Here is a 23,948-nt window from a genome sequence, read left to right as displayed (position 1 = left end):
TCCCAATAACCCTCTGAGGCACATGAAGCCGAGAGACTGGCCTGCCCAAGTTCAGCCAGTGAGCTTCAGAATCAAGTAGGGAAGTCAGCAGTACAACCTCTGCAACACATCTGCTTACATTGCGTCATGATGAACTTGGCTTCCTTGCACCACTAGAACTACAATATCATTAGCCAGAAAAGGCCAGTTTTCTATATCACTTAAGCTATCAAGCTGATCTACCCCCCCAGCCCCACCCCAACCGACACCAGCTCATGAAACAGGAATTGCTTCGTCAACATTTCTTGGAGGCTCTCAGACCAGCGTTCCGTGGCATTCCTCTTCATTGCAATCAGGGCACGGATAAGTGTCTGGTAGGATGGCCATTTCTGATGTTGCTGTGAAGCGTAAACTGCCTCCGTAGTCTGGATATAGAACCTGTGATGAAATTGCAATTCCGTTCAGCATCTTTTCTTGCAGATATACTAGTAGGGATATGAAGGGACAGAGTAGAGACTCATAATCCTAATTCTAACTAAATGCCTTGCAATTATCGGAGCTGCATGATGAACAAATACTGTGTCTTTCTTCTTGAGACTGCTAAGGAGTAAAATTGGTTATTACGGTTTTTCTTAACAGTATTTATTCTCCATTAATACGGCACAGGCCAAAGTCTTGGTTAAACAAAGGGTGATTACAGACCGGTAGTTTGGGCCGACTCAGAGACGCCTCTGATATTGACCCCAAAAAATCCTTCCACACACAAACATCTGCCGCCCGTCCTCATCCCATACTAACCCCGTCCTCCGCAGAGCGAGTGAAAAAGCTACTACTTTTACGGTGGTAGCCAATTTTTGAGCCACACGCCAGTTGCCTCCTTGTGTGAAACCGCCAAGCCGTCCCAAGTCGCATCCGGGTTTTTAAAAATTAAAACTGTTCTGTGTGCTTTGCATGTGCGTGATTACTGAAAATGTATGGGGGTGAGAATGGGCGCAACGGCCGTCTGAACATGCCCATGTCGCCCCATGGACGGGATGGAAATGGCTTGTGGGGGAGTGTGTGGAGGCTTCAGGACGGCTCTTTTTGAGATTTGGGATGCCTCCCATCCAGCCCAAAATGCTGGTCTGTTATCAGCCAGAGTCTTAGATGTGGAAAGGCGACATAGTTTGAATAGAGTTAAAAACTATTTCATGGAGATACATATCATGAATAAGGTTTCATTTATGTCTTACATAAATAACTCAGAGAATCCTGATTACAGGAGAGTTTTCACTCTATTGCGATATGAAGTTTTACCTTCTGCTGTCCTGGAAGGCAAATAGGAGAAGAAGAAAAGATTGGATTTATGCCCCAACTCTTCACTAGCTGAAGGGGTCTAAGAGTGGCTTATGATCTCCTTTCCCTTCCCCTCCCCACAACAGACACCCTGTGAGGTAGGTGGGGCTGAGAGAGCTCTCTAGGATTGCCAGTCCCCAGGTTGATAAACTATTTTTGACTACTTGAGCTCACTAGGTTTGGTTTATTTATTTTATTTATTTACTTTAAATTTATATGCCGCCCATTCCATGTTCGGACTCTGGGCGGCTCACAGTCATAATACAACAATAACAATACCTTATAATTATAAAATCAAACCACATATAAACAATTTATAATATAAACTTTAAAATGGTGCTATAAAATTTCCTACATAGGCAGTCCAGCTTCACAGAGCCTGGGTGTTTTACTGGAGCCTTCACTATCAATGGAGGCCCAGATAGCAGCCACTGCCAAGTCAGCATTCTTCCATCTGAAGCGGGCAAGGCAGTTGGCCCCTTTCCTCGAGCGCCGGGACCTCGCAACAGTGATCCACGCAACGGTCACCTCAAGATTAGACTACTGTAATGCCCTCTACTTGGGGCTACCTCTGTGCCGGACTCAGAGACTGCAGCTAGTGCAGAACGCGGCAGCCAGGCTGTTGCTGGGACTCCCAAAACGGGAGCATATACAGCCAGGGCTGCGTGAACTGCACTGGCTGCCGATTGTATACCGAGTCCAGTACAAAGTGTTGGTCGTTACCTTTAAAGCCTTATATGGCCGAGGACCTGCCTACCTGAGGGACCGTCTTTCCCCATACGAACCCCAGAGAGCACTGAGGTCAGTCGGGAAAAATCTAATGACCATCCCCGGGCCGAAGGAGATAAAATATCAGAGCACCAGAGCACGGGCATTCTCGATTGCGGCTCCTACTCTGTGGAACCGACTCCCCGAGGAGGTGCGGGCCCTGCGGAACCTTGAGCAGTTCCGCAGGGCCTGCAAGACCGTCCTTTTCAAATTTGCACACCCGGACTGTTAGGAAGATCAGAAATTAAGGAGCCGCCAACGCGGTTGAAGAACTATACCGCAGAATAACTGTATTTATTGAACTGGTTTTTAATGTTATTAAGTTTATTGTTGATGTTTTATATTGTTAAACTTAAAGGTTTTATTATTATTATTGTATGTTTTTATAAAATGTTGTTAGCCGCCCTGAGCCTGCTGAGGTGGGGAGGGCGGGATAGAAATAAAATGTATTATTATTATTATTTTAGTTCTTAATTCTCTATTAGGGATCTTATAGATAGATGGTATATAAATCGAATGAAATAAATAAATGGTAGTATTCAGCAACATAACAGTGGCAGCTCCTCCCGCATTAGTTACTGTAGGCCTGCCAAAAAAGGTCGGTTTTGCAGACCCTGTGGAATTGGGAAAGATCTGAAGGAGATTACTGAAGAAGGATAGGGAAATGGCTGAGAAGCTGAATGCATTTTTTTGCCTCCGTCTTCACTGTGGAAGATGAGAAGTGTTTGCCTGCTCCGGAACCACTTCTATTGGAAGGGGTGTTGGAAGACCTGAGTCAGATTGAGGTGACAAGAGAGGAGGTCCTACAACTGATAGATGAATTAAAAACTAATAAGTCACCAGGTCCAGGTGGCATACATCCAAGAGTTCTGAAAGAACTCAAAGTTGAACTTGTGGATCTTCTGACAAAAATATGTAATCTTTCATTGAAATCTGCCTCCATTCCTGAGGACTAGAAGGTAGCAAATGTCACCCCCATCTTTAAAAAGGGTTCCAGAGGAGATCCGGGAAATTACAGGCCAGTCAGTCTGACTTCAATACCGGGAAAGTTGGTAGAAAGCATTATCAAGGACAGAATGAGTAGGCACATTGATGAACACGAGTTATTGAGGAAGACTCAACATGGGTTCTGTAAGGGAAGATCTTGCCTCACTAACCTGTTACATTTCTTTGAGGGGGTGAACAAGCATGTGGACAAAGGGGACCCGATAGATATTGTTTACCTTGACTTCCAGAAAGCTTTTGATAAAAGTTCCTCATCATTGGAAAAAGTGCAGAAAAGGGCAACTAGAATGATTAAAGGTTTGGAACACTTTCCCTATGAAGAAAGGTTAAAACTCTTGGGACTCTTTAGCTTGGAGAAATGTTGACTGAGGGGTGACATGATAGAGGTTTACAAGATTATGCATGGGATGGAGAAGGTAGAGAAAGAAGTACTTTTCTCCCTTTCTCACAATACAAGAACTCGTGGGCATTCAATGAAATTGCTGAGCAGTCGGGTTAGAACGGATAAAAGGAGGTACTCCTTCACCCAAAGGGTGATTAACATGTGGAATTTACTGCCACGGGAGGTGGTGGCGGCTACAAGCATAGCCAGCTTCAAGAGGAGGTTAGATAAAAATATGGAGCAGAGGTCCATCAGTGGCTATTAGCCACAGTGTGTGTGTGTGTGTGTGTGTGTGTATATATATATATATATATATATATATATATATATATATATATATATATATAATTTTTTGGCCACTGTGTGACACAGAGTGTTGGACTGGCTGGGCCATTGGCCTCATCCAACATGGCTTCTCTTATGTTCTTATTCTGCAGGGCTCTCGTGGCCTCTGGAAGTGCATTCTATAAATTAGGAGCTGCCACAGAGAAGGCCCTCGCCCAAGTAGAGCATAATCTGGCCTCCCTTGGTCCAGGGATGGATAATAGATGTTGACTTCCTTAATGCAGTGCTCTCTGGGGTATATATCATTCAAGGACATTAACACTTAAAGGTACATCTCACAAAAGTAAGTCTTGTATCTGGACAGAAGATAAGAAAAGTGGAGAGAAAAAGGCAAAAAGTATGAGGTCCTTACCTGAATGAAGACGCCACTCCATCCTTTTTTTGGTATTTGCATTTCTTCCCTATAAACATTTCTTTTCTGTATGAAAACCAAAGAGAAGGACAGACAACTTCTAAATCCTGTCTAGGAAGCTAAAAAATTTCTATCATAGAATCATAGAGTTGGAAGGGACCTCCAGGGTCATCTAGTCCAACCCCCTGCACAATGCAGGAAACTCACAGACATCTCCCCCTAAATTCACAGGATCTTCATCGCTGTCAGATGGCCAGTATCTGTTTAAATACCTCCAAGCAAGGAGAGCCCACCACCTCCCAAGGAAACCTGTCCCACTGAGAAATCGCTCTAACGGTCAGGAAGTTCTTCCTAATGTTGAGCCGAAAACTCTTTTGTTTTAATTTCCACCCATTAGTTCTGGTCTTGCCTTCTGGGCCACAAAAAACAATTCCACCCCATCCTCTATATGACAGCGTGTCAAGTACTTGAAGATGGTGATCATATCACCTCTCAGCCACCTCCTCTCCAGGCTAAACATCCCCAGCTCCTTCAACATTTCTTCATAGGACTTGGTCTCCAGACCCCTCACCATCTTCGTCGCCCTCCTCTGGACCCGTTCCAGCTTGTCTAGATCCTTCTTAAAATGTGGTGCCCAAAACTGAACACAATACCCCAGGTGAGGTCTTACCACAGCAGAGTAAAATGATACCATCACATCACGTGATCTGGACATTATACTTCTGTTGATACAGCCCAAAATTGCATTTGCCTTTTTAGCCACCATCAGTTTCAGCCCTTAAATATGATCATGGCAGATTGATAGGTGGATATATATTGATGAAGCACAAAAGTGAGGCTACTGTTCTCTGACTGACAAGGACAGAACAGCAGGGGCAGAGCGAATGAGAAAATCATTTCTGGGGAAAGAACAACCCAGAAGAAATGGCTGGAGAGTTGTAAGTTGCCACATCGGGTCTTCTGTGTTTAGACAGTCCTTTAAGTAATGGGTTGGAACCTGTGATCTGTGAGTGCAATAACTGCAGGATACATCCTATCGTCCGCTCCTCAAAAGTGCCTTTTCCAACCGTGGGAAATTTCGTTCCAGAGATGGAGGAATTCCATATGCTATAAACCAACAAGTTAGGCAGGTAGAGCGGATAGGTGTGAGGGGAGGCAGATTTGATCTTTCCTCCCTTCTTTCTATGCTGCTCTATCCACGTGAGTTTCCTCCCTTCCCACCTCCCAATGCAGCAACCCAAAATGCACCACTATTAGCCCACTTAAATCTGTCTACCTAGAGATAAGATTCCCTGGGGCTGGAAAGGGCTCCAAGCAAGAGCAGAACAAGGGAGACTGTCAGAGTCCTCCACTAGCTTCTCATAGGATATAAGCAATTTCCTCACATCTTCAGTCTTAGTCCTCCACTAACTTTTTGCAGGATATAAGTTATTGTCTCCCCACCTGCAATCTTACACTGTTTCAGTTTCAGTTTATTTCAATTTATATAATAATAATAATACATTTTATTTATATCCCGCCCTCCCCGCCTAGGCAGGCTTAAGGTGGCTAACAACATATTCATACAAAAGTTATACAATAATTTTAAAATCAGCATTATCTTAAAAACCATTCTAATTTACATTCGACATAATTTAACAGTAACAGTGGCGTTCCTGGCGCCCTTCCCGCCGAAGGGACTCAGGGCGGCTCACAACATATAAAATCTAACATAAAATTTGGCTTTAAAATACATCAATTTACAACAATGGCTTTAAAAATACATCAATTTTGACAATTTAAAACAGTAGAATAATAAAACATATAGAACAAGCAATCTGCCAAAATGTTACACTACAACCTTCCATAAAGTTTCCAATGTCAGTTAGTTATAGGCCAGCCGGAAGAGGACTGTCTTGCAGTCCCTGCGGAACTGCCCAAGGTCCCAAAGGGCCCTCACCTCTTCCGGCAGCTGGTTCCACCAGCAAGGTGCCATTACCGAAAAGGCCCTGTCCCTGGTGGATTTCAGACGGGCCTCCTTTGGCCCAGGGATTACAAGCAGGTTTTGAGAACCCGATCTCAGTACTCACTCACTGCGGTCACATGTTCCCAAAGCATGAAGCCAGGCCAAGGAAAAGATACTCACCACTTGCTTAGTTTCCGTTCGGATCCATTTTACAGGTTTTTTTTTAATGGAGTTGCCAACTGCTTTCTTTATTCTGAAATCTCGCCTAGGAATGGTGAAGGTAGAATGGGATGCGTATTAATAGGGGAGAAAAATCTTTGCTAGAGAACAAATACCCACTGCAGTTTGATGTGGCTGGAACAGGCCTACCTGGTACTATCAACAGTATCAGCATGGTGAGAATAGACTCTGTAAACATTGTAGGCAACCACAGTGATAATCGCACTAGTATTTGTCTGAAAAAAGAGGAAGATGAAGCTGAGGAGAAATTAAACCAAAGATCCATCCGTATTTTAGGAGCAGAAGCTTTCTACAACATCCCTAGAAGCTGAGCTTTTCTAGAAGCTGTTGTGTGTCAGGGTGGCTTAGCAACTGAAACATTAGACATAGGCTTCGGAGGCCTAGGTTGAAATTCTTGTTCAGCTATGAATCTTATGGTGTAACCTTGAGCCACTCATTTCCCTTAGCCTAACCCAACTGATTTTTTTTGGGGGGGGAGGGAAGGGGAGATGGAGCAGGGGATAACCATGGACTTGAACTGTCATGAGTCAGCCAGAGCTCAGTGATAGTAAGGACTCCTCAAGAGAAGAAGACTCCTCAGGAGAAGGGGAGCCTCATGTTGTCAGCTCTGAGTTAACAGAAGCCAGCAAGTGGGAAGATGAGCTGCGGGCTTGTCAGGATTCTCAGCCAACAGCGGGTGCAGAGCCACCAACAACCTCCAGCCCTGATCCAGCAGGTGAAACTCAGTTGTCGTGTCCAGCCCTCCAGTAGCACCCACACCCTCGAAGTGCCACAGACAAAGACTAAGAAACTGCAGGCCTCCTGGCCCAATGCCAGCTTCTGCGATCTCTGGGTTGAAATGATTGTGGGATACTCGCCATCATTTCATCCCCAAAGAGCCCTTTCCAATCCTGGGAAAGTTCATTCCAGAGATGGAGGAATTTCCGTATGCAATAAAACCAGCAAGTTGGGCAACTAGATTGAAGAGGTGGGGAAAGGCCAATTTTCTCTTTCCCACCTTCCTTCAGTGTTGCTTTATCTTTAATATAACAAGACTTCATATAACAGTTCCACAGCAGGAGGGCAGCAAATAGAAATTACAAACAACTATCAGATTCCAGCCTACATCTTTTAGCAGATAATCATTGTATATGAATTTGGATCACCATTGTTATCTCCCAGGAAACCCTGTAAGATCCAAGCTTCTTGTTTATTAGTTCGGCATAGAAGACGAGGATGCGATTTAGATACTTCAATTCACGTTGAACCTGATAATCAACGTTTGGGATAATTCTGAAAAAAAAAATGTAAAAAAAAATTATGAAGCACTTCATTGCTTCGGCTCAAAGAAAAAGAACTTCCCTACATTTTATTTCTCTCTTCTCTTCCCCCTGCCCCCCACAATTATATATGGAATAATAGAAGTCTTCATCTGTCTATGTGTGGTAGGCACAGACCATCCACAAAAGCCCCCCAAACTGGCCATTGGCTTTAAGATGATTGTGGGAGTTGTAGTGTCAAACACGAAAGGAATAGAACATCTGGCCTGTGCAATCCCCTGGATCTCCACTTCATGTTTGCCTTGGGAACTACCGTTGTCTACGGCAGGTATAACTCCTAAAAAAAAAGCCTCAAACTGGCCTCCAGCATGAGGATGAGGATGGGCATTGCTGTTCCCAAAACAAAGGGAACTGAAAGCATCCTGGCCCAGATTAATGCCTGACTCTGCCCTGTGTTTGCACTGGCAGCTACAGTTGGCTGGGGTAGGCGTATATCATCCTCAAATAAAGCTACAAGGCTCAAACTGGCCACCAGCTTCGGGATGGTGCTGGGAATTCCAGTGTAAAGTGATGCAAATCAGACCATCCTGGCTCCATAACGCTATAGTGCTATTGTAAGAAAGAGACCTTTTAAGTTGTCTTATAATGATGGTATTGAATTTATAACTCCCCCTCCACTCTGAATCAGAGTCTCAGAGTGGCTCATAATCTCCTTTATCTTCCTCCCCCACAACAGACACCCTGTGAGGTGGGTGGGGCTGAGAGAGCTCTCCCAGAAGCTGCCCTTTCAAGGACAACTCCTGCGAGAGCTATGGCTGACCCAAGGCCATTCCAGCAGCTGCAAGTGGAGGAATGGGGAATCAAACCCAATTCTCCCAGATAAGAGTCCACACACTTAACCACTACACCAAACTGGCTCTTGTTGCAGGAATGAACTGAGCTTTATTTTGCCAAGACCAGCATCGCATAGTTGAGTTATCTTGATTAACAGCTGGACTGGATGAGAGGGAGGGGCAGGCGAAAAAACTTCCATTATTGTGCACATTGTCTGAGACAGGGCACTCCCCCGCCTTTTGAATCTGGGTAAGTTTTGTCTGGTTTTATTGTAATCAAGGCCAGCTCGCCCACTAGACAAACTAGGTGGTTGCCTAGGGTGCCGGGAGATGGGGGCGTCAAATTGGGTCCCCCCCTCCCGGTACCCATGGCAAATGCCTAGTTTGCCTGCCTGCCTCCCTCCTCGCCACCACCGCCACCCTCCCTTGCTTGCTCCCTTCACAGCACTGGAAACTAGCACCACACTCTGCCTCCGCCACCCCCGTCCCGTCCTGTCCCGCCGTCATGGCTGGTCCTTACTGGCCTCGATGTGGCTGCCATGGTTTCCAATCCTTTGAAGAGCGCACTTCACTCCCCCTCACTTCCGATTCTGGGAAGGAGGGGGAGTGAACTCTCCTCCTGTGGGCTCCTCAAAAGATAAGATACCACACCAGCCACATCGAAACCAGGACAGTGGGCGAGGGTGTCGGCGGGTAAGGACCAGCCTCAGCCAGGGGAGGGGGTGAAGGAGCGTGGCACTTCCTTGCAGTGCCGTGAAGGGAAGGAGGACACCAGCGGCCGGGAAGGACCAGCTTCGGCAGGAGGGGGGTGAAGGAGCCCCATGAAGGGAAGGGAAGGAGGGCAGCAGCGGGGGGGGGGGGAGTAGGCAGGGAGCCTGCCTGGGGTGCCAAGTGCCCACGGGCCGGCGCTGATTGTAATTCATGCTTCCCCTAACGTTGAAGCTCATTAACCTGGCTATTTATTGCTAAACCAGGCTATTTGGTATTTTTGACGATAATAAAACCATTTTGCCTGATTATTATTATTATTTATTATTATTAGTGTATTTATATTCCGCCCATTCCCCCGTAGGGGCTTAGGGCGGAGCACAACATAAATAATAAAATCACAATAAAATCATATGTTAATAAAAGTAAATTACAGTTATTCAATAAACAAAATAGCTCGGCAGAACAATTATGATGAGATGGTGCAGCTGGACAGTGCAGCGAATCAGCACAGCGAGATATACAGTAGGGAAGGCCAACCGATCTAATGGGCAGATGCCCGCTGCCTCACCCGAAGACCTGGCGGAACAGCTCTGGTTTTTTTATTTATTTATTTATTTATTTATTTATTTATTTATTTATTTATTTATTTATTTATTTATTTGTTATTTATTTATTTATTTATTTATTGCTTTCCATTTATATCCCGCCCTCTCCGCAAGCGGACTCAGGGCTTTTACAGGCCCTATGAAAGGCTAGAAAGCCAGGTAGGGCCCGGATCTCTATAGGGAGTGGATTCCACCAGGTTGGGGCCAGGACCGAGAAGGACCTGGCCCTGGTAGAGGTAAGATGGGCATCTCTTGGGCCGGGAACAGTCAGCCTGTCCTGAATGAAGCGACCTCCAGGGCATATACTGGATATATGCTGGATTTGTGTGTGTGGACTTTGGAGCTAAGTATCACAGAAGAAAATGCAAACCTGAAGCTTACAGCTGTTTGCAATGGACACAAAGGTTGACTTAAAAGAAACAAGGGAAGTTGCATGGAAACAAGGCAGCTGTGGTTGCAGTTGGGCCCGGCTCTGATGACCAGGGCTTTTTGGGTAGCAGGAACTCCTTTGCATATTAGGCCACCTCACCCTCCGCCCCGATGTGGCCAATGTTCCTGGAGCTTACAGTAGGCCCTATGCTAAGAGCCCTGTAAGCTCTTGGAGGATTGGCTACATTAGTGGGGTGTGGCCTAATATGCAAAGGAGTTCTTGCTACAAAAAGCCCTGCCGATGCCAGGAAAGCTCCAGAAATGGCCCGGATCTCTCCCCATGCCCCTTACCAATCGAAGGGTTGGTTTCTAAGCAACAATACAATTATGGTTGCCTAGCAACAAACATTGAGGGCATTTGATTCTATTATTTGGGGTGGGGGTTACACCCAGCTTACTTCTTTTTCACATTACATTTCTTTCCCTGCAAATGTGGGGCTTTTCTCAGATTTGTAGAAAGTTTGGGCTCAGTGGCAGAGCACCTGCTTGGCATACAGAAGGTCCCAGGTAGGGATGGGCACAAACCAGGGAAATGTGGTTCAGATTGTGCTTCATGACTGAACCACAAACTAAACCAGGAGGCTCATTTAGGTAATAAACTGTTTTGTGTGGGTTGTGGCCAATAATCCCTACTGGAAAAGACGGCAGTCCCTTTACAAGCCCCCAAACAGCGGAGAGGCAGAGACCAGCTTGCTCCCTGCTGCTCAGCTCTTTCAGGCTGTCTTGTGGAGTCCCTTTAAAGTTTAAAGGGTCCCTTTAAAGTTTAAACAGCACACAAAAAGTGCTGCACAGTGGGGAGGAGCTGTCTGCCACATAGCTGTTTCAGGCTGCCTTCTACAGCCCCTTTAAACTTTACAAGTACTTCACAAGACAGCCTGAAAGAGAGTGGCCAGCTGAAACCTGGAGTGGGGTGGGGGGTGGGGAGGGGAAGATACCGTAGGAAGAGACTTCCCTTCCACCTTTCTGCTGGTTGTGGTGAACGACAGAGGTCTCTGCTGGACCGCCCAGTGCATGCCAAGGATATTGCCCGCTGTTCCAGGAAGGACAAAATCCTCTCCCGCATTTTGGACTGGGTGTGGAGGGGATGGCCCATGGGCTGGGTGGGGTCAGAATTTGCTACTTTTGTGTGCCACAGTGATGAACTGTCTGTACATAAAGGTTGTCTGTTGTGGGAGAACAGGGTGGTGGTGCCCCCGGTGCTGAGTTCTCACAGTGCTGTGCGAAAGACACCCAGGGACTATGCGCATGAAGGCACTGCCCCGCAGCTATGTATAGTGGCCGGGAATGAATGATTCTATTGAGTCCTGGGTTGCCCGATGTCAACCATGCCAGGAGACCTGTCCGGCCCCGCCTCAAGCCCCAGCCCAACAGTGGGAGTCCACACACAACCCCTGGTCCTGCCTGCACCTTGACTTCACAGGGCTCTTCCAGGGGCAAATATTTTCCCTCATAGTGGACTCCTACTGTGGCTCGAGCTCATACCCGTAGCGACCACCTCCTCCCGGTCCATGTTAGGGGCCCTCCGCAGGGTTTTCACCACCCAGGAAGAGACTTCCCTTCCACCTTTCTGCTGGCTGTGGTGAACGACAGCAAGCAGAAATGTGGGGGTGGTGCCTTGGGAAAGCACTTTACTCCTCCATTTAAATCCTCTTTTTCTGCTCCCTGTGGCTATTCATGGGAAGCAGAAAGCAGGGCCATTTAAACCCATTTCCTGCTCCCAGCAGAAAGCTGTTGTAGTTTAAATGGCTCTGAGCCATTTAAACCAAACAGCAGAGTGTCAGGGAGCTCCAAAACACTCAGTTGTTTCTTGTGAAGAACAGAAAAGGGGGGGGGGGAGGGGGTAATTTCTACCAAAACTATCATTTACAACCATGAAAAAATAATTGTTCGCCTCAAGATGCTTTGGGGGTATAAACTTACTGCAGATATTTCACACCTTCCAGTTGAGACATGTAATAATGTGAGTTGTCAGGCAGGGAGAATTCATCCCCTGAAAAAACGACTATGTACTTGGCTTTCTCTTTGTATCGGTCACTGTATGCTGGAAAGTGAAAATCCAAAGGTTACTGTTATTTGAGGTACATGCAGATCCGATTCAGATCCTGGCTCCAGTGGAGAGGAGTGGAAGAAATGCTGCTCTTTCCATCACAGATGGACTCAAACACCAGTTCTGGGGTTTATCCTCTCTCTGCAGCTCCTTCTTCCCCCCAAAATTTGAATGTGCATCTGCAAGGATCATACTTGCTCACCCATAGGATCCACGTGAGAAGCCAGTTCACTGAAACGGGGATTGTCCAACTCTTGGGTTATATTCATCTCATAGAAGGATCTCAGCAAATATGACCAGCCGCAATATGCTCGGTATTGGTGGTGGAAACTCTGCAGAAAACCAGAATCATGATCCTTGGGTGCATGTGATGCACTCGTCAGCCAATGAAGCAAGCACAGACCACTATGGAAGTTGTTGAGATCCTATCTACAGGCTCAGCTCAAATAGAAATGGCTACTCTATAGACAGACACAGATCACACATGTTGGTCATGGTTGGTTGGTGACATGTGCCAAGAAAAGTGCCCCTTCAGAAGAAAGTGAGAATTTCTGGGAAGTGCACCATGTTGGACAAAAATCTGGCACCAATTTTGTTCCATCGCCAGCTCATGCACCAACCTTGTCTAGATATCGAGTGGAAAGAAACGCAATGTATCAAAGAGGGACATTAGGAATCATTCAGTATTCAGAAATAATGTGCTCAAATATGGAATTTGTCTTGTGTACTATGGTCATTCAGTGTTGCAGCCGGCTAGATGATTACAGTCAACATATGCTCAAAATGTGGATGCATTGTGATTTTCCTTGGCAAGTCATATATCATTTGAATGCAGGAGTATTTCCTGGGCTACCCTTATTCCCTGGGTATAAGCTTTAATGTGCATGCAGATGTATTTAAACAGATTTCTTCATGCGTAACATATAGCTTTAGAGAGAGTGGGTAATGGTATTGTTCACCAGTACACAGGCCTTGAATTCAGCAGGAGCTCCCAGGAGTGCAGCTCCTGAATCTTTCTGAGGCTTCCTCCTCTTCCTCCCCACTTACCTACCTTCTCTGTTGAATAGTAGGTGCAGCTGCACGACAATCCCTGGATGAGCTCCACCACCTGTTTTTCTACTCAATGACCCCTGCCAGTACATACAACAGAATCTCAACCAGGTTGAAGGAAAGACCACAGACATTCTCAGGAACAATCGAGATGTTATAATTGTTGTCCTCATGAACAGATCAGACTACATCCAGGAGGCTCAAAGGCAACTCTCAAATACTGCTTTTGACAAACAACTGGACTCAGATCCCACACAGGAATAAAAAGAAAGAAAGAAAAAGAACTAAACAAGATTGTAAAAAGATTACTGCTTCACATTCAGGAACAAATCCTTTCAGACACAGAGTAGGAAACTTGGCCAGGTAGCTTTTATCTTCTACCCAAAACACACAAACCCGGCAAACTACAACACCCCATTGTCTCAGGCATAGGTACTATCACTGCAGGGTGTCTGGCGATATGGACTCTATTCTAAGACCTCATGCCATCAACACTCCTAGTTTCATGCGTGTCACCACAGACTTTCTGAGGAAAACACAATCTTTGAACAGCCTCCCAGAGAATACTATCTTAGCCACCATGGATGTGGAATCCCTGTGTACCAACATCCCTCACAAAGATGGGCTACAACAATAAGGAGTATGATTTCTGATAACACCACTTTGGAACCCAGCTGTGCCATTTTAATCTCACCGATAACTCCTTCCAATTTGGTGACAACTTGTTGCTTCAGATCAATTGGTAAAGCCATGGGCTCTTGCATGACCCTACAGGATACTAACATCCTTTTGGCCAACTTTTGAGCAATGCTAAATTCCTATCCATTCACGCTGTTCTTATACCTGCGATACATTGATGACATTTTTATTGTCTGAACACATTGTAAAGAAGTTCTGGATATATCCCACCAGGCATTCAATGATTTTCATCGCACTGTCAACCTGACAATGAACCAATCTATGCAAAAGATACATTTTCTGGACACTACTGTCGAAATACACAATAGGCGAATAGTCACCATCTTATAGTGGAAGATACATTTTCTGGACACTACTGTCGAAATACACAATAGGCGAATAGTCACCATCTTATAGTGGAAGATACATTTTCTGGACACTACTGTCGAAATACACAATAGGCGAATAGTCACCATCTTATATTGGAAACCTACTGATCAATTAACATATCTACATGCTTCCAGCTACCATTCAAAATATGCCAAATGATTCATTGTTTACAGCCAGTCTCTATGCTACAGCCTCATGCGCCCCAATCCTACAGACAGAGATTTTCACTGAAGGGAACTACAACAAAGTTTTTTGGAACTTAAGTATCTATCTGATGAAGTCAAGAAACAGATTAACAAAGCCAAAATGGTACCAAGAAAAAACCTGTTGCAACATAGGCTCAAAAGAGACATTAACAGAACACCACTAGTTGTCACATACAGCTCTCAACTCAACATAGTTCAACGTATTATCAGCAACTTAAACCTCTACTAGATAATGACAGTGCTCTTTCACAAGTACTGGGGGGGGGGGGATCTTTGCTTGCGCACAGACAGACCCCCAATCTCAAACAACTCCTTACCCACAATATTATAACATCTGATTTCATAATCAAACAACTCCTCACCCACAATAATATAACATCTGATTGACACTAGTACCAGAGCTTGCAATAAACCGAGATGCCACCTTTGCTGCCAGATACACCCAGACGACACAATTACTGGACTTAAAAACATCAGCTGCACCACCTCAGGCTTACTGAGTTGCTCATCCTCTAACACTGTACATGCCATTAAAGGCCAACAAAGCCCTTCAGCTCGCTTTACACGACAGACAGATCAAACCCTACACCAAAGGATATAGGGGCACAAATCTGACATCAAGAATAACAATATTTCAGCCTCCCAGGGTGCTCAGTGGGGGACCTCAAAGTAGCTGTTTAATTGCAAAGGAATTTTCAGAATCGGGAGTGGGACGGGAGATGGCTGAATTACAAGTTATCCCAATGCTCAGGACAATGGAGCCCACAGGGCTTAACACAGATATTGCACTCTTATCTCACTACACATGCTAAGTCATGCAGTTCTCACTTGTACCCAGAATTAAATTTTGTTGGTCTTAAAGATGCCGCTGGGCTCAAACTCACGTCTGTTGTTAACTCTTGTTATGATCCATATGCTAATCTGCTGCTATTCACAGATCTTACCAACTGCATTATTCCAGTTTTGCCTGTAGTTGTGCCTCTTGATTCTAATTAGCCCTTCCTGGCAACTACCCCCACCTAAATGTAACACTTTAGAAAATCTGTTTCAGTCTATCTGAAGAAATGTGCTGTTTACACATGCGAAGCCTCTCAGTTCTCACTTATGCCCAGAACTGAACTTGGTTGGTCTGCTGCAGGCTCGCTGGTGGCTGACAAGACCAATGCGGGACAGGCAGGTCCGGCCACAGTGGCTGCAGGGAAAAGTCTGATTTAGGGTTGGTGCTGTAGCAGTGCGATTCTTCCTCAATCTCCTTTTGTCCTCAAGACCAGCTATGCGTGAAAGATTTCCCGGAGAAAGATTGGATAATGCTGTTAGATAAAAAACCTCTACAGTTAGAAGCACATGGGAATAAATTTGGCTGGCACGCGTATTTGTGTTATGGGAAGAATAAGATGGACTTTTTTTCTCTCACCACTATATCAGAAATAGTTTATTAAACACTTGGATAAAATATAAGAAAAATGGTGACGAGAGAAAACCGCTTTGGATAGTGCCAGCAGAAGTAATAAAAATAACAGCTGAATCTGATGAAGAAAGCGCGATGTCATATAATCAACTGCTCAAGATTCAAGGAGACAAAATTGAATTAAAATCTGCAGAAGAGTTAAATAATAAGTATGACTGGTTTCAAATGCAACAAATTAAAAGTTTGATGGAAAATGATATTAAATTGGATGGAATTAGACGTGAGCAAACAGAACTGGAAAGGGTCCTGCTTGGAGATAACGAAAAATTAATATCAAAAGTATATAAAGTATTATTGAAATGGTCTACAGAAGAAGAAGTAGTAAAGTCTCAAATGGTCAAATGGGCAATTAATGTGAATAGAGAAATACAAATGGATACGTGGGAGCACCTTTGGAAGAATTCGATGAAGATTTCAACCTGTCAGAGTATTAAGGAGAACTGTTTTAAGATGATGTATAGGTGGTATATGACTCCGAAAAAGCTGGCTAGGATGAGTAAAAAGATGTCGGATAGATGTTGGAAATATAGAAAACACGAAGGTTCTTTCTTTCATATGTGGTGGACTTGTGAAAAAGCGAAAGAGTTTTGGAAGATGATTCAACAAGAAATCTCCAAAATTTTGGGTTATGATTTTAAGAAAACTGCAGAGACTTTTTTGCTTGGATTACAATTAGAAAAATTTCCAAAGGAAGACAGGACTTTAATTTGGTATTTGCTCTTAGCTGCTAGGACATTGTATGCGCAGCTGTGGAAACAGGGAAAAATACCAGAGAAATGGGATTGGATTGTGAAAGTTTTATCGTGGAGTGAGATGGACAAATTAACTAAAACTTTAAGAGACTATGATTTAGATATATTCAAAAAGGAGTGGAAGAAGTTTAAAGGATATATGGAGAAAGAGTGGAATGTAAAAAGATTGGCTAGTGGTACCTTATAATTGAATTTAAATTTATAACTTCAGGGAAGTCAAATATTGGAGGGAGGGGGGATCGAAATATCATATGGGTTAGTATAGAAAAAGAGACAATTAAATATTGTAACCATATGTTATTAATAAATTGTTAAAACACAAAGTTTAATTCTGGGTGTATGATTTCTCAAGAAGTGTGCGTGCATGCAAAACTTATGCCCAGAATTACACTCCTTTGGTCTTAGAAGTGCCACGGGACTCAAACTCAGTTTAAGACACTCAAGAGAGACATGATGGCTTTGGCAGTCAGTGATGCAGAATGTCAATGTACTGAAGGCAGAAGCCATTTTAAACCGCACCCTCTTAGACTCAAGACAACTGAAGCTGCAATCCTAAACAGATTTACAACTTCAAAGGCCATGGTACTCCGAAGGATTTAAAATGAGAAAACTTTTTCCTGGATTGCACTGTAACACAACCTGTTGTATGATTTTACCATTTTTAATGCTGACTTAGGCTGTGAATAAACTTAAACGGTCTAGTAAAACTTTTTAAAATGCATTATTTTCTCAATAGGATGCATAGAGCTTATGGGGAGATGGAGACTGGGACACCTGGAAGAAACATTACAAGCCCATGAATCCACAAAGCATTTGCTTTACAATCCAGTGTAATTTCAGCTTCTCCGCTTTTCTTAAATGTCTGAAGGTGCTGCTTGCAATCGGCAGTGAAAGTAAACTTTCTTGAGGCCTGGGGATATTTGTTTGCACCTTCAGTCTCACCTCATTGAAATTCAGGAAATCCATGCCAATGGTTGTGATTGCTTCAACTCTCTTGTCAACTGCTGCCGTCAACCAGGCAATCCAGCCACTCTGCAGGAAAAATAAAGGGGCTACAGAAAATATTTGAGATCTAAAGACCGGCACATGGGTCAGGGTTAGGGATACCATTCCCCTGTGGGGGGTAGGGGATCCCCTGGTTTTCCAGGCCCTCCCCCTGCTTCAGGGTTGTCAGAAAGCTGCGGGGGGGGGGGGAGGGAGTAGAATGCCTGCAATGAGCACTCCTTTATACCCTATGGAGATTGGTCCCCATAGGGTATAATGGAGAATTGATCTGGGGGATTTTTTTTTTTTTAGGTAGAGGCACCAAATTTACAGAATAGCATTTGGTGTCTCACTTCAAACCACCCCCCATAAGTTTCAAAAAGATTGGACCAAGGGGTCCCATTCTATAAGCACCAAAAGAAGGCGTCCCCATCCTCCATGATTTCTAATGAAGGGAAGGCATTTAAAAGGAGCGCAGTACCTTTAAACAAGGAGGCCAGAACTCCCTGCAGAGTTCAATTGTGCTTGTCAATACCCTTGCTCCTGGCTCCATCCTCAAAGTCCCCAGATATTTCCTGAGTCAGACCTAGGGTTGCCAGGTCCAATTCAAGAAATATCTGGGAACTTGGAGGTGGAGCCAGAAGGATTTTGGGGTGGAGCCAGGAGACATTAGGGTGGGGCCAAGAGCAACGGTGTGACAAGCACAGTTGAACTCTGAAGGGAGTGCTGGCTGTCACATTTAAAGGGACCGCACACCTTTTAAATGCCTTCCCTCTATTAAAAATAAAGAAGGATAGGGGCGCCTTCTTTTGGGGCTTTTAGAATTGGACCCCCTGCTCTTTTTGAAACTAGTGGGTGTTTTGAGGAGAAGCATCAGATGCTATGCTGCAAACTTGGTGCCTCTCCCTTAAAAAAATAGCCCCAAAGAGCCCCAGATACTTGTCAATCAATTCTCCGTTATACCCTATGGGAATTGGTCTGCACAGGAAATAATGCCCAGCAGACACACACTTTCTAATGACCCTGAAGCGGGAGAGGCCTCCAAACCTGCGGATCCCCTGCCCCCATCTGGGGATTGATAAGAAATGCGAAAAAACACTGTGAAAACTTACACATTTGAATAATTTCTACACACTTTCTTTTTCTATTTCAAGTACACAATCCTGCAGACGAGAGAAATAGTATCTTGGTGAGTGAGCTGTTGCCTTAGCACGGGTTCTGGATAAAAATGCAGGTGGCCAGTGGAAGTGGCAAATGAAACACGAATCAAACCTGGGATTCGTGTAGCCGCAACTGTTGGACAGAGGACTGCTACCTCTACAATACTCAAGCATTATGGTACACCTGCGTCCATCAGAAAATGGGATTCAAGGACAGTAGGAAACATACCTAAGTGATTACAGGACGGTACATGGACTATATTGGAACCAGTAAAAGTATTTATAAGTTTGAAGCTCAGTTAGAGTCATATGAATTTTGTTTAGCAATATACTTTGAGTTCTAATGAATTGAGTTCTAATGAAATAGAAAAAGAAAGTTTGTAGAAATTATTCCAGTGTGTAAGTTTTCACAGTGCTTTTTCGTATTTCTTATCAACCTTTACACTGTGGTTTCCGGTTTGGCAACCTAGTTGGGGTAATTGGCAACCCTAGGATTGGCAACCCTAGTTGGGGTAATGCCCACGTGCACAGCAATAGAGACCAAAAGCCTAAAACCTGCAGCTGCTCAGGTGTGTCGCTCATACCGAGTAAACACCCATCAACGTAAATCTTCTTATGTCTCGATGATATTCTTTCTTCATATAGTGGACAATAGTGTCCATGGCCCTCACAACGGCCTGCAAAGAGAGAACAGGAGTTCAGTCTCCTCGTGGAGAGCAGGAGTTGCTCACACAGAAGTGGCTTGCATAAGACATCTTTATGGACACAAGCAAAGCATTGCCCAAAAGGTCTCTTCTTAGGGACCCGTGTTGTTCTAAAACTCTACAGGATTTCCAGGATGCAATCCGGAATCATTTATTTTGCGTGTGGGGTCATTCAAATAAATACATTCAGAAGTCAAACTATTGCATTTTGTTAACTATAGGTTTGTTTTTTTTAAAGCAGGAACGCACAGGGACGGAGTTCCGGCTGGCTCGGCATCAGAGGTGTGTGGCTTAATATGCAAACGAGTTCCTGCTGGGCTTTTTCTACCAAAAAAGGAATGATTAACTGCAATGATGCTCACCAGTTTCTGCTGGAATAATAATAATAATAATAATAAACAACTTTTATTTATATCCCGCCCTCCCCGCTGAGGCAGGGCCACCGCTCAGATGGAGCACAGACAAGCATCCACTAGAGGGAAGGACCAAGCTTGCTAAAGATGGTAGGACTTGATGGCCCTACCTAGCAGTGACACGAATGTTGCTTTGCTTTAGGAAAACAGCACCTGTGTTTGTTTTTTGCATGTCTAGATGATGGAGATCCAGGAAATGTGGATGCCTCAGAATGCAGCCATCCCACTTCCCACAAGAGTCTTCTCAAGGGCCTGCTGGTATCACGATCCCAGTACAAGTCCCTCCCGGAGTGATCTGGTCAGATACTCTTGTTATCTTACCTTTGTCCCTGCTTGCTGGTGATATCATGATATATTTCTGAGCAGGGCTTTTTCTTTTTGTAGAAAAAGCCCAGCAGGAACTTATTTGAGCCCGTCTTGGCGGGGAGGGTGAGGTATAAATCGAATTAAACATAAACATTTGCATATTAGGCCACACCCCTGACATCACCATCATTTCACACCAGGCTTTTTTTTTTGTAGAAAAAGCCCAGCAGGGCCTCATTTGCATGTTAGGCCACATCCCTTAACACTAAGCCAGCTGAAACTGCGTTCCTGTGTGTTCCTCCTAAAAAAGAATGCCCTGTTTCTGAGGATGATCATCATACAGAAGGATGTGTAGCTGGTTCAGTTGGATGGGCTTGCCATGAACCTCCTGGGTGGGCCACCGCTCAGATGGAGCACAGACAAGCATCCACTAGAGGGGCGGTCCAAGCTTGCTAAAGATTGTAGGACTTGATGGCCCTACCTAGCAGTGACATGAGAGGATGCAAAGGCAAGAATACCTCACTGCTGCCCCTCAGGGGCAGTCTTCCTGATGCTCAGGCCCTGAGAAAAGTTAAGGAGCGCCACCCAGCTGGCATCCCTCAGCCTCATCATCTCACGTCTGAATGGCAGGCAGAGACCATGGGGCAGAAGCATCAGTTGCAACTCCTGTGCTGATGAGGCTGGAAGAGAAGGTTGACTGCTCACAATGTCCTATAGCTGAATCTGCTGATCTCCTGTTTGCCAACGTAGCTGTCACAGTGTTCTTTTGAGGAGTCCATGTCCTGTTGGATTCCTGCTTTTCTGTCATGGCTTAGGCCTGTAAAAATGCCTCCCCCTATAGTATCTACGGCAGAGACTCTTGTGGCTGAGCTTCTATTGCCCTTGGAGGGCAGGTGGAGGAGAGGCAGGTGGAAAACTGTTGTGAGTTTGGTGACTCAAGCAAGCCAGGAGGCTGTTCTATAAACTCGTGACCAGTGTTCCCTGGAAGCTGAGTTAGCGTGAGCTAGCTCACAGATTTTTAGCCTCCAGCTCAAAGATTTTTGTCTTAGAGCAGGAAGGATGACCCCAGAGCACACTAATTTATGCAGTAGCTCACAGCTTAGTGGGAGCATTGCTCCTGACCCTACTGAACCTGCACTCCTTCTTCCCAGAAAGCTTTTTCCTGGCAGCATCAATGTAAATAAAGCAACAATAATATTTTTTTAAAAAAAACCCACACAAATAGTTACAAATCATATGGGCTGGTCATGTGACATGTCACATGAGCTGCAAGCCATATTCGCTTCATTCTTTTACCCATGAACACACAGATCTTCAGACCGAGAAGACCATGCAAATATTAGGTATCGAATATCAGGAAACAGAGTTATACACAAGCTGATGGGAAAACAAAACCATAGAAAATGTTGTTGGAAAAATAAAGTATTTTAACTACAAAATAGTTTTGTACTTTGTACAAAAGACTAAGCGTGATTTGTTTCTAAATTGTCTATAACATAGATTCACTTCCTCCAGTTATAACATTCATATTACATTGCATAAATATTGGAAAGTCCATTCCAACAGAGCAAAGGTTCTATAAGGTCTGTCCAATGAGCCTTTGATGTTGGTCATTTTGAACTCTCTGCTAAGATATTTACACGGACAGGACACACGTTTTATTTTTAAATTCAACACACTGGAACCAAACGGTCTAAATCAGAACAACAAGTTGGGGTCTTCCTTTTAAAGTTTTGAGAAAGCTTTGTAGCATGGATTTATTACTCTTATATTTTATATAAGCTATTTTCTTCCAACATTATTTATATGTAAGTTTTGGCATTAGTGGGACTGTTCCCGTTTTAGAAGAAATTAACAAATACTCTTGTGCTTGGAGGTGGGCTATTTTAAGAACTCCCGTGGCAGGAACAGCAAGAATGCGAAACCTGAGCTGAAATGATTAATATCTGCTATATACAGATTTTGAAGGTGTCTTCATTCCATCATTAATGTTCTTGTTGAAACAAGTTGTTAAGTATATTAATTGGGCTAGCATTACTTATTTTTTTCAACACGGTGAACATTTTGAGTCGTCCGACAAAACTTTTGCAGATAGGGTCATATTGTTAAGAGAATCGTCAAATCTTGATAAAGAGAGTTCGAAGTGGCCAATATAGATTGCCATTAGGCAGACCTTATAGAACCCTTGATCTGTTGGAATGGACTTTCTAATATTTATGTGATCTAACACAAACATAATTGGAGGGAACGAATCTATGTTATAGACTAGTTAGAAAGAAATTACGCTTAATCTTTTGTCGTCAAAACACTTTATTGTTCCAAATACATTTTTGATAACATCATCATCATCATTATTATTATTATTATTATTATTATTATTATTATTATATATGCAACTTTTGTTTTCCCAGGATCATGCAAGTATGACAGTGTTGAAAGAGATGGAATCGACTCTCTGGGTTCAGTTGTCAGCCCCAGAGGAGACAAGAGGCGAGGGTTACCTTGACCATTGGGAATTGTGCAAGCTGGTCCGGAGGTGCAGTTGGGTCATTAATAAACTTCCACCATGAATATGCAAATATATTAAATCCAGTAATGTTCTTGTGTCCTAAAGGATGATCCTGGAGTCAAAATGATAAAAAGAAAAATAAATGTCGGATCAACTATGGCAAAGGAAGTGCTTGCTTTGGCTGCCTTGCACCTTTCAGTTTGCAACAGACATAAGTATCCTCTGCCCTGCAGAGTAGAACTTCAAGGTCACTTGCTCTGTCTGCAGAGAATGCCTTTCTGCCCACTGTCTGCTAAAATATATATATTTAAAAAATGGTTTGAAAGTAGTTTGCAACAATTGTGCAGGCTTTTCCCCATTGAGTTTAAGCATTTTTAAATTAAGTTTTGAGAAAACTTTGTAGCATGGATTCTAGACTGGAAACCCCTCAGGTGATCCAGTTCTGACACAAGAAGTGTATGCTCTATCTATCTATCTATCTATCTATCTATCTATCTATCTATCTATCTATCTATCTATCTATCTATCTATCTATCTATCTATCTATCTATCTATCTATCATCTCTCTCTCTATCATCTCTCTATCTCTCTATCTCTCTATCTATCTATCTATCTATCTATCTATCTATCTATCTATCTATCTATCTATCTATCTATCTATCTATCTATCTATCTATCTATCTATCTATCTATCTACCTACCTACCTACCTACCTACCTACCTACCTACCTACCTACCTACCTACCTACCTACCTATCTATCTATCTATCTATCTATCTATCTATCTATCTATCTATCTATCTATCTATCTATCTATCTATCTATCTATCTATCTCGGCAACTTTCTGGACCTGCTGGAAGTCTTCCTTGTTTAAGGATAATCCCAGAGCTGATTGGAAGTGTGTGTGTGTGTTAAGTGCCTCTGAAGTAATGACCTTCAGCATGTCCCATCATTCACAGCCTTGCTCACGTCTTGCAAATTGAGGGCTGTGACTTCCTTGACTGAGTCAATCCATCTCATACTGGTTCTTCCTCTTTTCCTGCTGCCTTTAACTTTCCCTAGCAGCCTTGTCTTTTCCAGCGACTCTTGTCT

General features: G+C 43.8%; 1 protein-coding gene across 1 annotated transcript in view; it reads right to left on the bottom strand.

Moving 5' to 3' along the window:
* Positions 1 to 294: 294 nt before the first annotated feature.
* Positions 295 to 23,948, bottom strand: part of LOC132569144 (autocrine proliferation repressor protein A-like) — a 46,024-nt gene continuing 22,370 nt past the window's right edge. The window contains exons 4-13 of the mRNA XM_060235328.1: positions 22,848 to 22,967; positions 19,508 to 19,600; positions 17,722 to 17,811; positions 12,438 to 12,567; positions 12,109 to 12,229; positions 7,497 to 7,623; positions 6,481 to 6,566; positions 4,167 to 4,232; positions 1,276 to 1,286; positions 295 to 464 (exon numbers count right to left, since the gene is read on the bottom strand). Coding sequence (XP_060091311.1) covers positions 295 to 464; positions 1,276 to 1,286; positions 4,167 to 4,232; positions 6,481 to 6,566; positions 7,497 to 7,623; positions 12,109 to 12,229; positions 12,438 to 12,567; positions 17,722 to 17,811; positions 19,508 to 19,600; positions 22,848 to 22,967 — 1,014 coding nt within the window. The remainder of the gene's footprint in view (positions 465 to 1,275; positions 1,287 to 4,166; positions 4,233 to 6,480; positions 6,567 to 7,496; positions 7,624 to 12,108; positions 12,230 to 12,437; positions 12,568 to 17,721; positions 17,812 to 19,507; positions 19,601 to 22,847; positions 22,968 to 23,948) is intronic.

Source organism: Heteronotia binoei, chromosome 3 (assembly GCF_032191835.1).
Source record: "Heteronotia binoei isolate CCM8104 ecotype False Entrance Well chromosome 3, APGP_CSIRO_Hbin_v1, whole genome shotgun sequence".
Classification (NCBI taxonomy): domain Eukaryota; kingdom Metazoa; phylum Chordata; class Lepidosauria; order Squamata; family Gekkonidae; genus Heteronotia; species Heteronotia binoei.
The sequence above is the reverse complement of the archived record's forward strand: the minus strand, read 5'-3'. Positions and strand labels throughout refer to the sequence as shown.